This window comes from Zootermopsis nevadensis, unplaced genomic scaffold (assembly GCF_977971745.1).
Source record: "Zootermopsis nevadensis isolate Lab colony 2312 unplaced genomic scaffold, Znev_1.0 Znev_ptg000017l, whole genome shotgun sequence".
Lineage (NCBI taxonomy): Eukaryota > Metazoa > Arthropoda > Insecta > Blattodea > Termopsidae > Zootermopsis > Zootermopsis nevadensis.
The window spans coordinates 13819789-13842797 of NW_028259149.1; the positions used below are offsets into that span (position 1 = coordinate 13819789).

At 34.1% G+C, this 23009-nt stretch overlaps 1 protein-coding gene across 2 annotated transcripts; it reads left to right on the forward strand.

Moving 5' to 3' along the window:
• Positions 1–821: 821 nt before the first annotated feature.
• On the forward strand, positions 822–16717 carry Ac13E (Adenylyl cyclase 13E). 2 transcript variants are annotated; one of them, XM_022059897.2, is made up of 9 exons: positions 822–1113; positions 1610–2459; positions 3826–4886; positions 5502–5711; positions 6452–6862; positions 7211–7302; positions 7765–7923; positions 8754–8853; positions 9498–16717. In XM_022059897.2, the coding sequence occupies exons 2-9, from the start codon at positions 2158–2160 to the stop codon at positions 11222–11224; spliced, it is 4062 nt and encodes a 1353-aa protein (XP_021915589.2). In that variant the 5' UTR covers positions 822–1113; positions 1610–2157; the 3' UTR covers positions 11225–16717. The 2 variants fall into 2 exon arrangements, with proteins under 2 accessions (XP_021915589.2, XP_021915614.2); XM_022059922.2 differs by lacking the exon at positions 822–1113 and having other exon boundaries at positions 2257–2541.
• The last annotated feature ends 6292 nt before the right edge of the window (positions 16718–23009 follow it).

Sequence of the window (23009 nt, forward strand, 5' to 3'; positions counted from 1 at the left end):
AGAAAATCCTGTGTTTAGATCACAAACTTTCAGAATAAAAGACTCAGGAACACAATTATTAATTAAAGTGTTCAGAAATTATTTTTTGTTCCTACTGCATCAAAAATCCATTTATCATTCTGGAAGCTTAAAAAAGGTTGTTAGAGGAACATTTAAGCCAGACATAGATCCTTCTTACATAACAATAAATATAGGGCAAAGTGTGTGTACATACCTGTAGTAAGGCTTCAAAACATTATTTTGTATGTGCGCCTATTTACAGAAAAAATGTTTCACATTACTGGCAGTATTAGAAAAAAGCGGTGAGCCACTTAGGCCTGGTAAGATATTTCCGTGATTTTGAAGTGTTCACTTCCAAATTTATCTGTGGATTGCAGCACATAAAACTATACAGATGATCCATGATTTAAAGAAATGTTGGTAATCCTAGGGGGGCAGTTTTTCATCTTTCTTTTTCTTCGCATTATGACTAATAATTCGTGTTACTTGGAAACATTATAAATTACGTTTGAATCTGAACATATAATGTTTTAAAAATTAGAACAACCTACACATTACACAATCAAGAAAAGCTTAATGCATTTTAGACCTCAGCAATTCAACTTCTGGCACTAGAAAGATAGTCAGATTATACAAATGTTTTATGTAATCAATAATAATTTAGAAACTTTGCTCCAAGTTGATATGTGTCTAATTATTTTGTGTGCACGTGCATTTAAATGTTCAAATTTCGCAGTTCTACTTCATTGGTACCATGAGGTAATCAGTGATTGGCACAACTGCAAAACTTGAAAAAGTGGTCAGTCACAGATTATCACCAATGTCACAGCCGAATTACAAATGGCTGACACTATAGTAGTGGGATTATCTTCTACTTTAAATTGAAAATCAGTGATAATGATGTTCCATTAATAATGACTGTTACAAATACTGCACGATATTTCCGAAATTAATGAGCTTAATTTAGGACATTGTTAATCGCAACATTTAGTTAAGAATTATGTTGCTCTTTGAAGTAATCTTGAATGCAGGATCAATGTTGGCTGCTTGGAGATACATACTGTACTTTATACATAATTTTTCACAGCAAAACATATTCATCATGCTTGAAAGGTTAGTAATAGGTTAAGTGAATCACGGTTTTTGTTGACTACAATCATTCCCGCCCTATTTCTTATTTGTTGAACTGACACCATTTTAGTGGACGTTTGGAGATTGCTGTCAATCATTGGCCGAAACAGTGCTGACTTTTTCCCCACCCCGCCCTTCAATATGACCATTGGCTATACACCTGTCATTACAAATTTTAAATGTCAATATTGTTAATCATATGATGTAAATTGGTTTATTTTACCGGAAATTGTGAAGAATAATTTTAATTCTTTTACATATGTCGTTGTCATAATGTATTGTCCCTAAAATATGGCACACCATGTAAGGTTAATTATAGCACGATACCTTTTGGCTGAATGCTTCAATTAGGCATTTTCAGTCGGTGAAATTTTCATAAAAGTTTACTTGTTTTTAAATACCATTCTTCGTAATTGCAGTCAATTCCAGTTCGTCTGTTCATGTACCTAATCTGTATTATGTTTTTCGTTGTTTTCAGTTTCATAGTAGCTGTGTTAAAAGAGGAAGATTCATGTTATATACAATGAAGATATTTCACTGACTACACGAATTCTGTGTTAGATAAATGTGATGTCTTTGTGATTCTGGATTATTACTGTGATGACTAGTTGATATAAGAGTCCATCAAGAATGGCAAGAATTATAATTGGCTTTACATGACATGAAGCAAAAAGAGTCAGTGTTTGTAGTTTTTTTATTACAAAATGCTTGCTGTAACACAACGAAATATTTACCTGCATTATTAGCTGTCAAGTGATTATGTATACATTTTTTTAAGTTTATTTTGTAATGTTTGATAATGGTCTACATGAATCATAATTGGAAGAACTGCGTGTGACATTCTCATCTTTGGATAAATTAACCTAAAAGTGATGCTTGATTGCCTCCTCTTTATACTGCTTAGTTCAAGAGATAATGAATGAATGTGGGTTTGATGAGGACTTCAGTGACACATTGAGTAGGAAACAAATTGACATCAATGTTATTGCTGGTTAAAGATTATATAAGTATTGTTTTGGCTGAAATATGGCAGAAGGCATACCTCAGATCAGAACAGAACATAAGTGTAACTCATCAGTTAGTTTCTCACATTCTCAAGGTCTAAGTCAACAAACAAATGGTGAAGATGACATTCAAATATCACTTGCACCATACATTCAAAGCTATTTGGCTCAGAGTGGTCAGCGGACAAGTTGTTGTGGCATCTACCTACCTATTCTGTTTGAACGGGCAGCCAACCATTCCTGGTGGGACCCTCGCTTTGACTCTGAGATACTTGAAGGCCAATATCGAAGAAGCTCATTTCCTCAAGTGCGACTTCGGTTCCAGTATGTGTCTTATTCATCACTTAACATTCCATAAGCTTGATTATATTAAGGCATTTTTAATTGGCATAAAGCTGAAGGCAGGGTATGTGTCATTTTAAGTTGTTATTTATTTTACATGCCTAAAAAACACTTCTTAAGGAAAGCTATGTAATCCAAGTACACTTTATAAAATGCATGAAGTTTTATAGATTTATAATACATTTGATGTTGATGTATTTTTAAACTCATTTTTAGAGCTTTGGTGATGTAACTTAAATCTACTCACCATTCTACTTGCTTATAGTCTCACAGCATGCTTCATACATCCTTTAATTTGGTTTCTACACTTTGCACTTGTCAGTAGACTGATTAATCTATACTGTGTAAAAGCCAGTTTGATGTTTATGAGTGATTGTGGTTCCTTGTGGTCACAGACAGTATTTAAATGGGCACAAAATGGGGGGAAATGTTGAAATTGCATAATACAAGGTCACGGCTGATATTTGTTTCTGTTGTTTTTCTCTACTAGTATCTTTTAGCATTTCTTACCTAAAACTATTTTAAATTTATGTTAAAGAGTACTGTATTAGTTATTAATTACATATGTTTGTGCCATGTCTTGAAACACTTACTGATATCTGGGAGGAAGCATGTAAAAGTATGAAAGGAAGAAAGAGAGAGTAGGATTAGGATTCAAAAGAAATAATTTCCTATTTACTTTCATCTGACTTTTTATATTAGTTGTTAAATGTGTAATACATTTAGACAGAGACTAGGAATATACTTGGCATTGGCCATAGCTAATTTGTCAGAGGCAATTGAGTGAGCTAATTTCTGAAACACTTTGCTTCTGCATGTTATGCGTATAGTTTTATTTCTTTTGAATTTAGAATATTACATGAGAACAGGAAATCTGGTCAGGAGAGACATGAATGATTACAAGAAAATAGGTGTTTTATTTTATCTTGTGTTAAATTCTGTTTAGTCACATTAATATTACTGAAGTGCAGAAATCTTATTTTGCGATTTTATTCACATTATCTCTAATGCATAACCTTTTTGTTACAATTTTGTAGTTTTAACCCTTATGTTAATGCCATGCACTTTTAGAGTCAGGAATTTTTAAAGTGAACTGTGCCCTGTTTTATGTAATTATTATGATTTTCTCCTGAGTGTCAGAACCTAGCCCCTTTGCAACCTGACCTTGTGTTATATGTTACCTTTTTTATCCTCAGGCCCTTCTTCAGTCTGCATGTACAATCTGTTTCTACCAGGTGTTGGGTAAAAAATTTATAAATTACATGTTATGCAGGTTCAAATAGCCATAGAAACTCACATTCCTCCGAACACACACACATATTAAAATAATTCTTTTTCTCTTTTTCAGATATGCCCTTTTGTACATCCTTGTTGTATCCCTGTCATGGTTCATATATTTCCTCATGACTGGCCTCAAAGGAAACACTCAGCACTGGATTGCTGTTTCTGTAACATTTGCCATTCTGTTTTTTGTAATTGGGTTAGTTTTACTTCTCACTTACACAGATATATATAGGCAATATACATGTCAAATTTCAATATTTGTTGCTACCCTCATTAGTGGCTTGTCACTAATTTTTGTAATTTTTGATCCATCTATAGAAAAGTCCCCAGACATTACACCTGTTGGACAGTTTTCCCTTTGTATTGAGATTCTGCTTGTTATTTACACAGTGATTCCATTGCCACTTTACATGTGTGTAGCTATTGGAGGAGCTTATTCTGTAGTGTTTGAATGCTTGACTCATTACTTAAGTACTGGAGAAATTTACAGCAACATGAGAAGCGCTGGTATTGCTGTGCGCATTTTGCTTCATATGTGTGTTCACCTCATAGGCATTCATATTTTGATAATGACTCGTGTTCGTATGCGTGGAACTTTTATGAAAGTTGGACAGTCATTGCTTGTGAGACGGCAATTGGAGATGGAAAAACAGCTTAAGGAGAAAATGATTCACTCAGTGATGCCACCAAAAGTTGCTGATTGGCTGATGTCAGAAACAGGAGGTGGAAGAGAAGATGATGGAGGAAAAGAACGAGGTGATCATACATTGAGGTATTCCACACGTGGTTCAAACCCTGGAGGGAGTGACATACGTTCCCTTTTCAGACCATTCAATATGCACCGCATGGAAAATGTGAGCATATTATTTGCAGATATTGTTGGTTTCACTAGAATGAGTTCAAATAAGACTGCTGAGGAATTAGTGGGCATTTTGAAAGACTTATTCGAGCGATTTGATGATTTGTGTGCGACACATGGCTGTGAGAAAATCTCAACCCTCGGTGATTGCTATTATTGTGTTGCTGGTTGTCCTGAACCTAAACCAGACCATGCTACAGCCTGTGTGGAGATGGGACTTGCGATGATAGATGCCATCAAGCAGTTCGATGCAGAGAGGGATGAAGGTAAGGACTGTGTGCATATGTCAGCTTAGAATAGATGTCAGTATATCTACAGTAGCAGACAAGTAAGGAAGGATAAATATTTTTTTAATGCATTCTTTGTGATTTTGTATATCATATTGCTCTTTACTCTTATTTATTGCAGATACAAATTTAATGTGGTAAATCTAATTAAAATTATTTTATTTTATGTTTTCTTAATTACTCTCCATAGGGAAAAATGTTGCAGAAAATTGTAGATCTTAATTATGTCAATATATTTTATTATGTACTTGTCTTTTGTGTGGTCTGTTATTGTGAAAATTTATAAAGTTTGTTAAGTCTGACCTTCATGTAATGTAGTGATTGCATTGGACAGACATGAAACAAAATTAAATGTGCCTGATAATGTTTGGAACAAATGTCCAGTACTTAAATATCACCTAAATATGTTTACTAGTTTCAGAAATGAGATACATGGACAGATGAACAGACATACAGACACATTCCTTACTCTTATTTTCTTCATGAATATAATTTTGATTTGACACTGTTATTCCAAAATATCTTAATCCTTTGATACCCCAGATACACCACACAAGTGTTGCATGTTTTTAATACTTGGTATTTCTTCTGCAGGAGTAAATATGCGAGTGGGTGTCCATACTGGCACAGTACTTTGTGGTATTGTGGGTACAAGGAGGTTCAAGTTTGATGTGTGGTCCAATGATGTGACACTGGCCAATCAAATGGAATCAACAGGCAAGCCAGGGCGGGTTCATGTTTCAGAAGCTACATGCAAATTTCTGGATGATATGTATGTGCTTGAGGAAGGAGAAATGGTGCAAGGTAGAGATCAGACTGTTTTGTACAGTACTCCTATACCCTAATTATTATTACATACAATTATAAACCTCAATTACTATGTCTCTGTGAAGTGAAAATGCTTCAGGCTCAAACCTCACTGTATTGGAAAAACTACGTATGTTATGTGGGTGTGTATGGTGGTGGTATGTGGTAGAAATATGTTAAATACTGCATTTGAAAATTCTCACCACACATCTTTCACAGTTCAGTGCATCAATCCCTCTTCAGGACAGTGACCAATAAGGATTGTTCCTGGGTGAAACCAGTACATATGCAGTGGCATCTTATAACTTAGTGTTGTTGTAATGCTCTAGATATGTATTCAGATGATGTATGATTAAAATAAGGAGTACTGCATTATTGGCTATCTTGACTGAGATTTTGCTTGATTTTCATCAGTCTCCCCATGCAGATGCCAAAATTAGTACCTTTAAATAGGTCATGACTGCTTCCTTTGAAATCCCTACCTACTCACAGGCTATCCAGATTCAGATTTTCATGGTTTTGTTTGGAAAGTTGTGGAAAATGCCTAAAATATGTCACAACTGCTTTTTTAAAATCCTTATCTATTTACCATTCATGATCATCTTTCCATTTTGTCCAACACTGCATAACCCCAGTAGTTGAAACAGCTTTACTAAGTAAACTAGGATTCTGTCAATCAAGAATGCATGAGCAATTATTGTTACTTAGTTGTGAGTTACTATGTTTCATTCTCTTAGGCATGAAGACATATTTCATTCAGGGACGCAAGTCAGATACCTCTTATGAGAACTTACTTCATCAGAAAGATAATCCACCTTCCAGTCTCCTACCCATTGTAGTGGCACCCCCATCTTCCCCTCCCGAGTCACAATCACATGTTGTCTCCTCTGACCCAAAACAACGACCACATTTTCTTGGTCTCATGTCCTCCAACTCACTTAGTTATGCCACTAACAGAATGAAAGCACATTCCTTACCAAGCATCCTCAATTCTGACAATGATAATGAAGACAGTGAGAGAGATGAAGGTGGGAGAGATATCAGCAAGAGTCCTACATCACTCACAGGCTGTGGTGCTAGTGGCAAGTTCTCTCCACTCTGTGTCACTCCATGGAAGCATCAACCCAGAAAGTTGAAAAAAAAATCAGGTAAGGGAAATATCACAGAATAGTAGTCATTAACTTAGAGAGATTATGATGGGTTAAACATTTAATGCAGACTGGGATAACAAGAAATTTATTCTTGGAAAGCAGCCACTTGGGAGATCAAAATGTAGATGAGATGATAATAGCAAAATGGATCTTAGAGAAATAGGTTGTGAGAGTGTGAACCAGATTGAATTTTCATAGGAAAATGATGCTCGACAAGCCATGGCATTAAACTAACTTGTGCAGTTCATATAATGTTGTAAAACAACTAAATACAAAAATAAAGAAAACTTTCATGTTTAGTAATTATTGTGTGTGAGAATGAGTGAATCTCTCCTGTCATTCCAGGAGAAAGTGGAATTCTGGAACAGAATCTTCCACATTCTATGCCCCTGTTAAAAGAATTGGATGTCAGTGAAGATAATAATGGGTACCAGCAGGTATGTAAAGATTATAAATTGTAAGAGTCATGGAGATACTTCTGCTGATTACAAATTCAGCACGAAGGAATACATTTCAATTGTAAAATTTCCATGGGTGTTAATGACTTTACATAATACGTAGTATGGTAATTAATTTTATCAATATTTTTTTCACCAATTTCTTGTTTTATTATGCTGTACTAAATGCATTTTGTCTCTACAAAGCATACTCCATCTCACATTTTGTGTATTATCAGTACCTCTTCTCATACACTAAATAATAATGATACAACAATATCTTAAAATAATTTTATAACATGTTTATTGATGAAAGACTCTCGGGTTATAAGCCGCGTCTGGTGGCTTGTAACCTGCTAGAGAAACAAAAATATTTAATTGAATATCCAAGAGCAGACTCGTTTGCAGTATCAAAGATTTTACATTTTGAAGAATTTTGTGCTAGTGTACATTGTTATATAGTTGGTGAACCCCAGTGAAGAAGTTGCAACCAGAAACACTGTGGCTCACTTGAGTGTCCCATCACCAAATGAAGATCAGCTGAGTGTATGTCTGTCTGTCAACAGCCGCAAAGATTCTGGCATTCGTAGCAACAGCAGACGAAGCAGCATCCAGCAGCAGGTATTCTTTCACCTTAAGTGATTGTGCTTTACCTATAATTCCATTGTTTTATTTTCCTTATCATTTCCATTATTTTTCTTCCTCATTGCTTTCGTTTCTTTTTCTTCATCTTCACTACCATTTTATTCCCCTTCAACCACATTTTCCCCTATCCCACTTTTCCCCCCTCTTACTTCCTCTTTAGTATTTTATCCCCTTCCTAGTCTGCTTCCTCTTCAGCTGTTTCCTTCTCATTTGCCTCCTCTTTCCCTCCTCCTCCTTGCTGCTTGTAATAGGCCTAATATAATTTCCAGTTTTTGTCTGTTATCTGCATACAGAGAATAATACCAAAATATTTTTATAAATTAGCAAGGAAATTGTTCTGATAGTTAATGCAGAAATAAATACATGATCATGCCATGAATTTAACATATTTTAATTATACTGGATCTTAGAAATGTGTTACCATAATTTGTTGTTACCGCTACTTTCTTGTTTTGCTTGTAGATTTGATGTTCCTTGCTCTTAGTTAGTAGTAACAGTAACAAAAGATCTGACTCCATAGATCGCTTTATGTGAGAAGCTGAGTGTTGCTCAGCTAGTCAAGAAATTCACCATCTTCTATGGAACTAAAAACTTCATTAGTGTGTTCACAAGGGCCTACTATTGGTCTGTCAGTATTGGCAGTAAATAGCTTGATTGACTACATTCAGGAGTTGCTATAACAGCATGTCAGTTAAGAATCATAGATTAAGGTAAATGAAGGTACACACAGCTCTAGTAGACACCCTAGAATCTTATCAATCTAAAACCATACAACAAGGTCTACTTCCACTGGTTACTATTTACAGATCTATGTGATGAATGGAATAGCTCAGGGTGAGCTACTAACTCACCGTGTCAGTGGCTACTATACATCTAGCCAGTCTTCAATAAATGACACAGATACTGGTAAGTATTGTAATAACAGAAGAGTATCAGATTGGAATTTTTTTAGTATGATTGTCCTTCTTTGAGATATAACTTATCATTTTAATGTTATTACAGATATTTAGAATGTGAGAATAACTGTAAGGTATATCAAGTTGAATTATCTTGATTCTAACCATAGACCTTATAATATACCTTTTTCAGTGTCAGCTGTTTCCCTAAATAGCTGAGCATTTTAGTTTGGCTTTTGAAACATCACTGTGTCTTACTGTTCCAGATCATTAACAGGTCTTTGTGCCTAATAATTTCGTGTCTCACAGATTATGATGCAACTATTTGTGATCAGTTTAATTTTTGAGTAAGAAAATAGGTAAGAGTGCTTGAAGAAATCTTACATTGAAAACGTACTTATTTTTTAAATCATCTGTGATCTATTCCTGTGCTTATGAGGATGATAATTGTGTGGTGTGATATATATTTTATGTCAGGTATGAAGAATACATATAGAAATTCTGTGTATTCTGGTATGGATTATACCTTTCCAGTCTTGTTTATTAGCTCTTCATATAAATACAGTATTTAACCTGTGTAGTTGAAACAACATCATTGAATGACCTAAGAATCAGTTGATTAACATCTGAGAGTGGAATGTTTTTAATTTTCAGACCAGGATTTAAGGCGGAGTCATCTGCCTCCTCCTTTGGGAGACAATTTCACTATCTGTTTCCACAAGCTGCGCAAACAGTCAGACCTGCAACTCATCCGCTGCGTTCAAGACAATGTGACATCACATCACAGCTATTTTGTGAAGCCCCCTCTCTCTGGTATCACTTTGTTCTTTCGGCAGAAGGAAATGGAACGTGAATATCGTGCCTATGCCCATAGAATTACTGAAAAGCATGGAGGCTCTCCTCCAACACTTGCTACATCTCGCTTTAACACCTACTTTGACATTCTCATCTCAGCACTGGTGTACACTGCCATTGCAGTTTCTCTTTTCTTACTGTACAGTGTGTCCCCTATTTGGATTGCATTTTGTACAGTAGCAACAGCTATTCAGATATCTGTTCTGTTACTCTGTGTTCAACAGTTTCTTAAGCCAGTTTCAGTTCATTCTGACTCGGGAACTGGAACATATATTTCTCACTGGCTGCTTGATAAGTTTTCACATTGGTATCCATGGCACATTTGTGGTGCTGTTTTGGTAAGTCTGCCCATAGTGTCAGTTCTAGTAAATTTTCTGTGTATGAATTTTTCTTCTACAAATGGTGGGGATCTGTATTTTAGTTATATGCTATGTGTGGGACTTGTACATTTCTGTAATTTTACACAGTTGAATTGCTGGATGAAGAGTGTTCTGGCAAGTCTGGCTGGGATAGTGTATGTTTCTTTAGTAGCTAGTCATGCCTGTTCAGTTTTTACATTTGACTATAACAGTGGACCCAGAAACAATTTTAACCCTAATGTGACAGCTGGAATGGTCAATCTGTCACTCCATAATAATCATAGTTCTGTTGCAGAATATTTTGAGAAGCAGCGTGGACATCATAATTTCAATCTTTACCATGGAGAGATTTTTATCGATGTATTGTTGTTACTTGTTTTAGTTTGGTTTTTGAACCGAGAATTTGAAATCAGTTACAGATTAAGTTTCCACAGTAACATGGTAGCTGCTCAAGACAGAGCTAGAGTTCAGAACATGAAGAACCAAGCTGATTGGCTTCTACACAATATAATTCCAAAACATGTTGCTGATCAGCTAAAAAACACTGCCAAATACTCTGAAAACCATCAGGATGTTGGCATCATCTTTGCGAGCATTGTTAATTTCAACGAGATGTATGATGAGTCTTATCTTGGAGGCAAGGAGTATTTAAGAGTTCTGAATGAATTAATAGCAGATTTTGATGACTTGCTGACAAACCCAGACTTCAGAAACATTGAAAAAATTAAAACTATTGGAAGTACATTCATGGCTGCATCTGGTTTGAATCCTGAAGTTCGACGCCAAAATAAACATCCATACCAGCACTTGTTTGAACTCATGGACTTTGCCATGTCATTACAGAAAGTGATTGATGATTTCAATCGAGACCTGCTTGAATTTAACCTTATCTTAAGGGTTGGTTATAATTTTGGTGATGTTACAGCAGGAGTTATAGGGACCACTAAGCTTTGTTATGACATCTGGGGTGATGCTGTTAATATAGCTAGCAGAATGGATTCTACAGGAGTTCGAGGAAGAATTCAAGTTGGGGGTGCTTGTGTGCCTGTTCTCTCTGAACGATATGAATTTGAACCGCGTGGTTCTGTATATGTAAAAGGTAAAGATAATATGAATGTCTTCCTGGTGAAAGGCAAGCGTGGTGATATAAATATTGATGATGGTTGAGGAAAATTCTGCTGCTTTTCAGTTTATATCATTTGTCTGAATCATCAGATTTAAATCAACAGTATGGTTTCCGTTTCTTAAAGGAAACCATTTGCTTATGGGTTACATATTCATAAATATATGCCCTTGATATATGATAAATCAAGAACTGGTCATTTTGGCAAGTGCATGGCATATGCCATCCTGTTGTGTCAAATCTTGCCAATCTAAAATTGTTGATACAAACATGCTGTCTCTTTCCAATAGATGGGTACATCAGTTGATCTGGTTGGCTTGCCTCTCTCTGGATCCTGCAGTATGAACCTGATTGTGATTAACTAGTCTGAATATTAAATGCCAACAGTTTTTCAGTTCTGGCTGATCATACAGTAGAGCATTGTGCCATACTATTAAAGCTGTGACATAATTGTGTTGTGCCCAAAATATTGATCATTTTTACTCAGTATTGTGGTATGTATCCTTTGCACAAAGTGCATAATGTGAATAGACAGTATGGAGGACACCCATTTGTCAACACATTTATTCTCTTAAACTACTGGACAAAGTTTAATATAATTTGATATGAGGGATGAGAGGGGATGTCTGAATTAAAAAGTTAAGTGGAAAATGTAATTGTGGTTCATATCAATCTAATATAACCTTCATTTTACATTAGACTGAAATAAAACTTGATTTTCTCTAAAATGGCTCATACAAAAAAAAGATATTAGAGTAAAACTTTGACTTGAAACATCTTATGATATAGTGAATATTTAATGAACTACAAAAAAATTCTGAGGTTGACATTTTCACAGTGGTGAGGATTATGATAATGTTCCTGGTTTTGGTGCTATATAGACTCACAGATGTTGGCATTCCAGACAAACATATGTCCATTCTCTTCAAAGTTTAAAAATGGAGAAATTGTTTTTTCAAAACATTGGCATCTACCTGCAATTCTATATGGTGCCAAAACCAGGTCATCATCAGTAATAAAAATAATTTCCAACGCAGTGCATTGGTATTAGCTTTGCAACAGCAGGTATGTAACTGAAACAAATGAATATCAAGGCCAGTGAGGTGTACTTTGAGTATGTCTTTCTACTCTTTCAGCTTTGTGCAGTACTGTAGAGTAACAGAAAGCAGACTAGGTATAATTATATATGCTATTACATTACGGTAGGTTATCATTCTATATTTTCTTTTATATTAGGTGTGGATTTTTCTGTCTTGGAAGTTCAAAAGATGTGAATAATGTATTACTTGATAGTAAAGTTATTCTATATTGGTGACTTTCTGAGTATTAGGAACATTGCTTTCTAAGTAGACTCAATATTTAATTTCTATAATAGTGGCTCCTATCTCAAGGTGGGCCTGCTAATACCATGTCATGTCTTTATTTTGTCAGTTTGAGAAGTATACTGTCATTTGTTAGTCTCTCCCACACATCCAGAGGCAAGTCACCATGTTACAATTGAAAGTATACCCAATGCATCAACTGAACATCACAGTTAACACTCTTGTTTTGCATTCAGAAGATTCTGAGTTTAAGTCTCAGCCTGGAAGCTAGTTATCCTGATATAGATTTTCTAAATTCCTCTAAACAAATTCTGGGATATCACCTTAAGTAGACAATGAGACCATTTCTTTTCACAACCTTTCTAATTTCTCATATATAATCATCATCCTGTTTGATATTATATGACCTCTGCAGTTGAGAAAGTATTGTTAAATAAACAGACTTCTTGAAACATCAGTTCTTATTAACATGGAAGCCATACAATATGCTTCTAACTGAAATTATGTGGAAATAGAAAGTTGAGTAAGACTACCTACAGTGTTGAAGACGAGTTGGAGGAAAAAAAATCAGCTAACCACAAATTAAATTATGTATGAAACAAAATTAATGTAAATGTTGACAGATATATATTATTTCCTTCTGCATCTGTGACTTTTTATATAAATTTCTTAGCAAATAGAAATGTAATAAATTGTCTCGCATAGTTTTCAGTACAAAAAAGAAATAAATGGGGATGAATTATATTGATATTCTGAAAATCAGATGACCACTAAAGTAACTCTGTCATACTGCCAAAACACTCATATTTTGTTCCTACCTGCAATAAATATTATACTGTTTATGACCAAAAACCATAATTGTGAACATACAGCTCTTTACAAATGAAAGTTACATAAACTCACATGAAAGTATTACATTTTTAGCAATGCAAGTTATTCTTATGCCATTATTTTACATCACTTATGTTTGTACATGTTCTAACCTGTGTATCTCTGAGTTTATTAAAGTATGGGTGTGGCCAAGATTGTTAACACATTATGAAATTTAACTCTTTCATCATCATGGATGAACTCAACCAGTAAAGTGACTGGCTACAGATTGAAACAGTCAAGGTCTGACTTCACTTCATTATCCCTTTGAGACAAGTTCTGGAGCCACCCAGGTTTCATATCCAATTATACCAGGATCTGTTTCCCTAAGGATAAAGTAACTGGAGCGTTAAACTGAACATGTACCTCTAATTAGTCATGAGGTCTAGAATGGGTGAAGCTTTGTCTTATCTCATACCATTATGATGTGGTGCTTAGACATAAAGGCACCTTCTACTCTTGCTGTCATAATAGAAAGTTAAACTGTGCATTGTTGTGGAATCTGCTTAAATAGAGTGCTTATTTTTTATAGATTTAATAGCAAACAGAAATGTAAAACACTTTCTTAGGTACAAGAAAAATGGGTAAAAATTAAAAATTGGTGAAATATTGTATTGTTACATAGATTCTGAAAATTGGATGAATATTAGTTAACACAAATCCCACCAAATGTTGCAGCTGAATGGTGTACTGCAGAATATTTGTAAAATTCCAAGTCCAGAGCCACACTCTTCTGATTAAGGTTTATTGTGATTTTCGTCAGTCCCCCAATGTCTGTCCAGCAGTCACAGTTATCCTCTGTAACCTGTGCAGTTGGCAAAGTGTTAGATAAACTAGGAAAAATATGGCTGGTAATTTTATCTCCAATAGTGAAAGGGTTAAATGGATAATGGAACATTAAAAAATTTCAGTATTGATGATGTTAATTTTTATTATTTAGTTTTAATAATTGTTGATATTGTTGTGTTGATTCTTTTTTCTTTAGTGCTATTGACTTGGAAATATGTGAATTTAATATTCTTTTATTTTTAATTCTTATTCATGAATTATAGTAGTAATTGCTGATAGATTATCAGCAGTCTCCATCATGTGTTTATTGCTGATTTATTAGTGCTGTTCATTATATTTTGCTGTGTTTGCAGCTGTGACATAAGTGAATTTATAAAGGATGCCTTTTTTATTTTCAAGAGAATTAAGACTACTTGATTTAACTTGGTATGTTCTATAAATATATGGTAATTGTAGCATTTGAACATGAAGATGTACATGTTATGGTCTATATTTCTCTGAATATATTACACTTTCTTTCTTAAAAATTCCTGAAGAAAAATTGACAACATTATATTCAGACATTCAGTACTGTTAAGTATATTACCAGAATTTGGCTGTAGTATGTTCCTTTTTATTAAAATTATTTTTCTTGTACTTCATGATTAATGTTTTAAAATTAATGTTATCCTCTAAGCTAGCAGCACATACATAACAATGAAGATGTTTTCTATCTATAAATTAACTGAAAGCAACAGTTTTAACATTATAATGTATAAACATTCAGAATTAATACTGGTAAATTTCTGTCTCAGTCAGTAATTATGAGCTGTAGAAATCTTGCAGATTCTTTAAATAATGGCATTACCACATATAAACCTTTTATTATAATTTGTAACAGTGGACATGTGGAAAAATGTTGATGAAATATTTCTAAAAAATTTCAATGCATTGCTGATTGATTAGTGTATTTAGACAGTACACATTGTGCAAGTGATGTGTAAAAAAATACCTTGTTATGTTAATTTAAATTTTTAAAATTCAGGTGCAGTTACATTTCACAATGGATTGAACTCTGGAAAATTTTCTTTCTGGAGAGTAGAAAAGAGAATTTGTGACTGTTCTGTAGTTTTGCAACTGTATTTCTCATGCACCTTAAAACATTGTTAACCCTTTCAAGATCATGACACATACCTCCTTCACAGTTTGGTATTTCTTACATATGACACAAATATTTGTTGGTTCCACTTAAAAAATAACCACTCAAAAGGTAAATGTAACAGTTCATTTTAATGTATTTTACCAGAATTTTAAACTACAATTTTGAAGTCTGAACAGTAGCATCACATTTTACCAAAAACCGCAGCAAGAATTGTGTTATCTATTAATTTACTTGTATTGCATAGTGCATAGAAGAGCCATAGGTCATTTGAATTATGACTGACAGATAGTTGTGTCATCAATTCTATTCAAGACAGACACATTTTCATCATGAATTTGATTTATTTAATATGACTAAATGACCAGGGTTTCATTCCCTGCAGAATTCTCTGTTCACCACAACATCCAAACCTGCTCTGGGACCTTCCCTGCCTCCTATCCAGTGGGTACCAGGGTCTCTTCCTTTGGGTTAAAGTATATAAGATGTGAAGCTAACTGCACACCTCCATTTGGTACCAAAGTTAAGAATGTCTGGAGCAATACATCCACCTCCTCCCTGCATATGTGTGTTTGGTGTGATGCTTACTTAAGCACCGGAAACTGCTTTACGTTTATCTGCTACATAAGGAAAGAATTGACCATGAAATGGTTAATTTATAGAACATAAAAATCTTAACATGTTTTATGATTGTTTAAATCATAAGAAATATGAGCAGAGTTGATGCTTTAATCTCATGCATGTTACTGGTATCCTCTTTGGAGGACAGACCATTATATTTTTACATAGGCTTATGTGGGAAATAAATTAACCCCATGTGCCCTAATCTGGAACCTAGCTTATGGATGCAGTGGAAGGCTAAACAAGAACCTGGCAACTGTGATAATTTGGCATATTTCAGGTTTTGTAGATATTAAGAGACAGTTATATAGTTTCATTGTAACAAACATTTTAATGTATCATTGTTAACTAACCATGGTCTAGCTCTTACTATCATCTTCAGGTGATCCTTAATTGCTTAGTGTATTAATATTTGCTTAACACGTTTTCTCTCATACACTCTGTGCCTGTTATCCATATATCTTTTGGTATTAGTTAATTTATGTGTGGATGTGAATATAATAGCTATAAAAACAAAAGTGATGGATGAAGTCCAAAAAATTTAAACTTGTTGAGGTGTGTATATATTTATATATATGGAAACTGAAGTATGTAAAATTAAACTGAATGACATCAGAACACCAGTTAATAAGTAGCTACACAAGTTTGTGACATAAAAGTGACAGTAACAGAAATAACCTTCAGATTAAAGACAGAAAATTTAATTGTGATTGATGCACATGTAAAGCATTAAATAATATCAGTAGCTAAATGATAATTGATTGTAAGAGAGATGCATTAAACTGATCAATGATTAATAGTGAAAATCATTTGAGGAAGACACTAGTTGTTGAAATATGTTGTGATTATTGAACAATGCTTAGGACAAGTATTAGACTAGAATTGCAAAATAGTTGTTACCAAAGCTTATCATAATTAACACTAATTTATATATGAATTGAGATTTAACTACATAGTCATTTAAATATTATTTACAGGAATTCAGTGTACCATTTAAATTAGGACTCAAGGGATTTATCAGTAATATCTTTTAAACTATTCCACTGTGCTAAGTATGTATTTTTCAAAGAAGTCATTCCTTCTACTGTTAAACATCTTTATTTCATTCCATTGTGATGTACTGTTGCCGTCATAATTAATGATGGCTATAATAGTTCACTAATATTTTTAAACTGACATATTTTAATATTTTGCTTGAATCATGTGGTCCTTCACTGAGCAACCCTTTCACTCTTATGGACAGAATTATTCCTTCAGTTGTAAGGAACAACTATTTATTTATAGAAATGAACGTGCTATAAATGATATCCATTCTTACTTGTTTTGCATTTTAGAAATACACCAACTCCTTGTTTTATGAATATTCAGATAACACTGTTTTTCACACTGTATGGAGGCTGCACACGATACTGAGTTTGAGAACCTCAACCATGAACATCTTACAATTAGTAAATCATCCCCTGTCAATGTGAAATACCACCACTTAAGTTTTTTGGTCCCAGTTTTTCCTTCATATCCTTGTTTTAATTAGTACTGTTTATCATAATAAATTAGTACATATTATATTATGCCATGTGTTTATGTGACTGTAATATTTCTAATTATTGCCTTTAATATCATAGGAAATTACTTTTTACTAAGAAAATTTTTATTACATGGAATATGTTACTTTTGTATAATGAAGAGTCAGTGTAGACTAGTTTAAATACATACATGTTCAGTAATGAAATGATCATGTTCGGTAAATAGTAACTAACGCAAAGTGTGATTGTGTTAAATTTATGTCACAGCCAAAACAGGTGGCATGATTCAAGAACATCTTGTTACTAAATTGTCCTTTATGGTGAAATCAGTCTAAAATGGAGATTGGATCAAATGAAAAACTGCCTTTATGAGAAAATGCCACCATTCCCTAGAATTATAGGTTTTAAACCAAGGTGGAATTGCCTCTAATAAACAGGAACAGTTTATAATGTTGAATCAAAGAGAAAACTATAATTTAATGTAAAACATCCTCCTGAAAATGTTATTATTTTATGTTCATAATTTTCTTCTGTATTTTGCTTCCTGGAATTTATCTGAGGAACATTCCTATCAAAAGACTGGAAAGGTCTACTCTTTGGAGTACACTGGCATTACAAAGGTGTTCTTCGTGCCACATTGTGTTGGTCGTTGTTGCACTAGTTTTATCTTAAGTAATGTTTTTAATTCTTGTGATCCCAGTTCATTGTTGTCAACTATGGGTTCCAACAATACATGATCTCTGATCCCATTGTTGTGAAAAATAGCAGAGAGGTATGCACAACTGGGCTGATAAGGTGTTTCTTGCTCATACTAGAGCATGAAGGGTGACTAAAAATTGAGCCTGACCATGTATAAACTATCCATACCGAATTTTAATGGACTGCTAAAAGAAAGAATAAGTAAAGAAAGGATGAAAGAAAATGTAATATGTTTAGTGTTAAGTAACATTGTAATGTACATCTGTAGGATGAATGTCTGACATGATTTGGAACATGTTTTAAATAGAAAACTCTCTGAAAAGGAATAGCCCATATGTATTTTAGGCCTCTGTTCTAAGTAGCTTTACTGTAGTAATTAAAGTTCTGTTACTACATCAACATAAAGCTTTTACAATAAGCTGAATGTCAGTACACACTGGTCTTTCTTTCATTTCCATTCACAAGACTTGTCAAATTTATTAACCAGTCAGCTGGACTAATCCCCATTTACCATATTGTTTTAATTTTATATGGGTTTCTTGCTCTTTTAAAACAGTTTTGACAAGTAGTGCAAGAGAGGTTAAATATAAACCCACTCAACTGCTGTTACTACAAATCAAGGTTCAGTAGAATCATACCTGTAGTGCACTCTTCACACATATTGCATCATGCAGTCCCATGTATTCATTTTCATTGTAGCATATAAAATCAGCAAGTTGTGTGGTGAGTTTCAGTCTAATTGATGAACTGTGTGAGATATGGGAGTTTAGAAAGTATGACTTGTCAGATTGACATCCATTCAAATAGGACCAACACATAATGATTGAATTGTGGGTGCACAGGACTGTCAGACAGTGGAGATTCATCTGAAGAGGAAGGCATTGCATGGGAATATGTGTTTGTCCAAAACAGCTGACTCTGGTATAGGCAGTTCTAGCAAGATCAGCAATCAGCAGTGGATATTCCAGCATCTGTTTCATCATGTCACCACAGTAGAAACAGCAGTATGAGATGGCATTAAGGCCATAGAAAAATACGTAGACATCAGAATAGGAACAGTGAATTACAAAATTTATGATCTTGGAGTGAAATGGTATGTAGTCATTGGGCATTACACTGACTCGGTGTAGAACAAAAATTTCAGAGCTTACCTGCAGCATGTAGTGTGATTTAACGCAAGTGGAAATGCTCTCCTGCAGAATATTGTTATTGATAAAACCTGATGTCTTCATGAGCTGGAGTCAAAAGAATCTGCCATGAAATGGAAATACCCTAATTCCCCTGTCATAATAAAAGTTCAAGGCTCAAACACCTGCCATAAAAATGATAGTTGCCATCTTTTTCAGTCATAGCAAACTTAGCTTGCAGAGGTGGACTGGGGTTCCATAATTGTTTGCTGATATGGTGTTGATATTAACACAAAACATCCAGGGAAACTCATCATTCTTTAAGATAGTGCACACTTTCAAGGCTATATTTCATTTAATGTTTTGAGGTGTTATAACATGGTCCATGTGGACCAATTGTGACCATGTGATCTTAGTGCATCTGAAGAGGGCACTAAAGGATGATGATTGTAAAAAAACACAGAATTCAAACTGGTTGTACACCATTGGCTTTACCATCCAGCTCTTGGTGACTCAGTAGTAGGATGCATGCCTCAGTTCATATGGTGACTTTTAGTGGGACAAATAAGTCACCAGCAATAGCCCTTGTTGCAGGTTTCTGTCTTATCTCCTTATACTTGTCTTTGTTTCTACATGTGCACTTTTTCAAAACAATAGTTGATAGATACAGATGAACTGTTTCAGGTCCTCTGTTGAATTCTGGTCCATTTATCTCTGCTTTGATTATGAGTATTCATCTAGCATATAATTCAGCTCTCTACTTTGAAAAATGCATTCAGGAAGCAAGGTGAACTTTCATAGATACGTGGATTAGTCAACAGTACTGTACGAACTGTATAGTTTATATGTATACAGAGTGCCCCAAAAATATGTATATGTTTGTTGATATTTTATATTAGCCTTGTCAGTCAGTTGCTCACTGCTGTTGACTGTACCAGAAGCTACTGGATTTGCTAATTCACGAAGTGCCAATGCTGATATATGTAATGGTTTAGTTTATTAAAATGTCTTTATTTCATTCATTGGATGTGTGTGTGCATAGTTTTGGGATACCTGTATATATAGCCTCAAAGAAGATGATGGAATATGTACACTGAGCTGAGATAGTCTGAAGAAATCAGAGTAAATCACATTGAAGATAGACAGTGCCTTGGTCATTACTTAAATCTAATGCTTCTCAGATATAGGTCTGACATGTTACTGCAGAATCAGCCAACTTAGTATAGATATTGAAGCGTAGCATGTTGATTTTGAACCTTATTTTATGCGTTATATATACAGAATCAACAAGGCTTTTGGTTCAACAAGTGAAAGCTTCGTTCACAGTGAGCCATCAGTTGAAACAAAGCAATTGTTAAATTATATCACCACTAATGACATAAAAACACTTGGATGGTGTTACTTTATCCATACTATATCGCTTTACCACTTTCATTACTACTCAACTCATGTACTTATTCACTCTATAGACATTGGGAATGAAGTGTAAAACAGAATACAGAAGGTTATTAATTGGTTGGAACATCAAAATACTGTAGTTTAAATGGTGCAGGAAAGAGTTAAATACAAGGTGAATGTATGATCATCTTTGGAAAAATAAATAGAATTAGAGCATATGTTGCCCCTAGGTATGTATCAAATAGAAAAATAATGAAGGCATTCGTAGTGTGTCTGTCTTAGAAGTATTTTATGATCACCAAGCAGCCAAAGAGGCTAACTATGTGCCGGTATTTTCATGCCTCATTTGATATGTTGTAACTTCACAATCGGAAATGAACATTACTTTTGTTAGTGCGTAATAACTTACATTCTCACATTTTTGTAGAAGTTTGTGATGCAAGTATTTATTCATTAGATATGTGCTGAAAGTCTATTAAAATATGGACTAAGTGGATGAATGTATTTATACATATGATTTTCATGGCGGTCTGTATTAATTGTAGAGAGTATATTGAAATGGTCAAAACTGCCAACATTTCAGACTTTCAAACTGACTATTAGCTTTATTCCAGACCAGTCACAATATAGTTGAAAAACACAACTGCTGGTTCACTGCGCTTTCAGCTTCTTAATATGTTGGCAAGACCACACACTCCAGATTTGTGTTCAGGGGTTCTGAGTTCAAATTTTTTTTTGATATTCCAACTGAACTGACTTTCTTTTTTAATTTTCCCCAGTCATATGGTTGGATACTACCTAGAAATACACCACAGCTATTAATTATTACCATTTTTTCATTTCATGTTACATAACCTATGCAGTTGAGAAATAAATTAAGAAGTACATAAAGATACAATCTTGCACATTTTCCACTTATGTGTTATTGATCTGAGACAGAAGTTTACCTACAATATAATTTTCTGTACTTATTCATCTGTTGCTTAGGTTTTGGCCTTCTCTGTGGTAGGTATCACTTCTTTCATTTGTAAAACATATTTCCCTATGATGATGTTATTTGTGTGGGTTTGATATATGATCTCTTCATTTGAACGAAAAATATAAATTACAAGTCCCTGAAACAAAAGTGCTCAGGAAAGTGTTTGGACCTAAAAAGTAAGCAGTATGTCAGCAATTTAGGGTATCACATAACATGAAACATTTTGTTACTAACATTGACAAACTTAAATATTTTAAATATAGACTTACAAGTATTATTATGCAAGATGGGTTATTGAAAATTATGCAATTATAATGTGTTCTTGCAAACATGAATTTATGTCATCCCTTAATTTAGGAAGTTCCTATAACTGTTTACTAAATTAGAGTTTGCTGTAATTTTATGTAAAAAGAATATACCTTCCCAGATGTAGGCCTACTGTATGATATAATTTTGTGATACTACTTTTTAGCTGTTGGGTCAAAATTATGTAATGTAACATGCAGAATATTTCCACTTCTTTAAATGACTTATTCACTTTTTGGGTTTTATTACATTTTGATAGCCGACTTACCTGAAAATGTAGCCAGGGTGAGGAAAAGTCATGAAACCCATTCCTGATACATGTTCTTTTTGTCAAAAAATAAATTACAGAAAAATCAGAAAACAAAAAACAATGTTATATTAAGTGTTGGAAATGTCTACTGCATCAACTCTTTTCCGCATGTTTGATTCAACCTGGTGAAGACTTCCTCTATCGGAAACTTTTCACCAGATGAGGCATTGTTGAGCTGTTTGGCACAGGAGAATCAGGAAATGTATCCCTAAACACTTTCTGACAAATTAACACGAGATGCCAGGCAGAGTTCAATATCACTCATCGAACTTGTGAAAAAGACATTCTTGCACTTCATCTGTTTGAAGACAGCTGACAGACTGGCAGGAGCATGTTACAACATGACCTGTGTTGGCTCTTAAGAAAAGTGATATTGTGTGTGTATTAATAAAATCTAATTGCATTGAATTGCAGTCACCAGTAAATATTTTAATATGGGTTGCATGACTTTCTGATCACCTCTGTTAAATAATACATTGTCATATAATCTGTAAACATGAATTGAAGCTAGAAATGTACAGTGCAATAGGGACGCTTCCCCCAGTCACATTTTCACCAGTATGTTAGACATATAGAATATATTTTTCCAGCTCGAGGATGTATTGTATTTGTAAACATGGATCATATTCCATACCAGCATTTCTCAAGAAGAATTATACCATGACTGTATTTACAATCAAAAGAAATAATAGTATATGTATAAATAGCCTTAATGCTTAACATCACAGTTAATCATTAGCAGCAGAG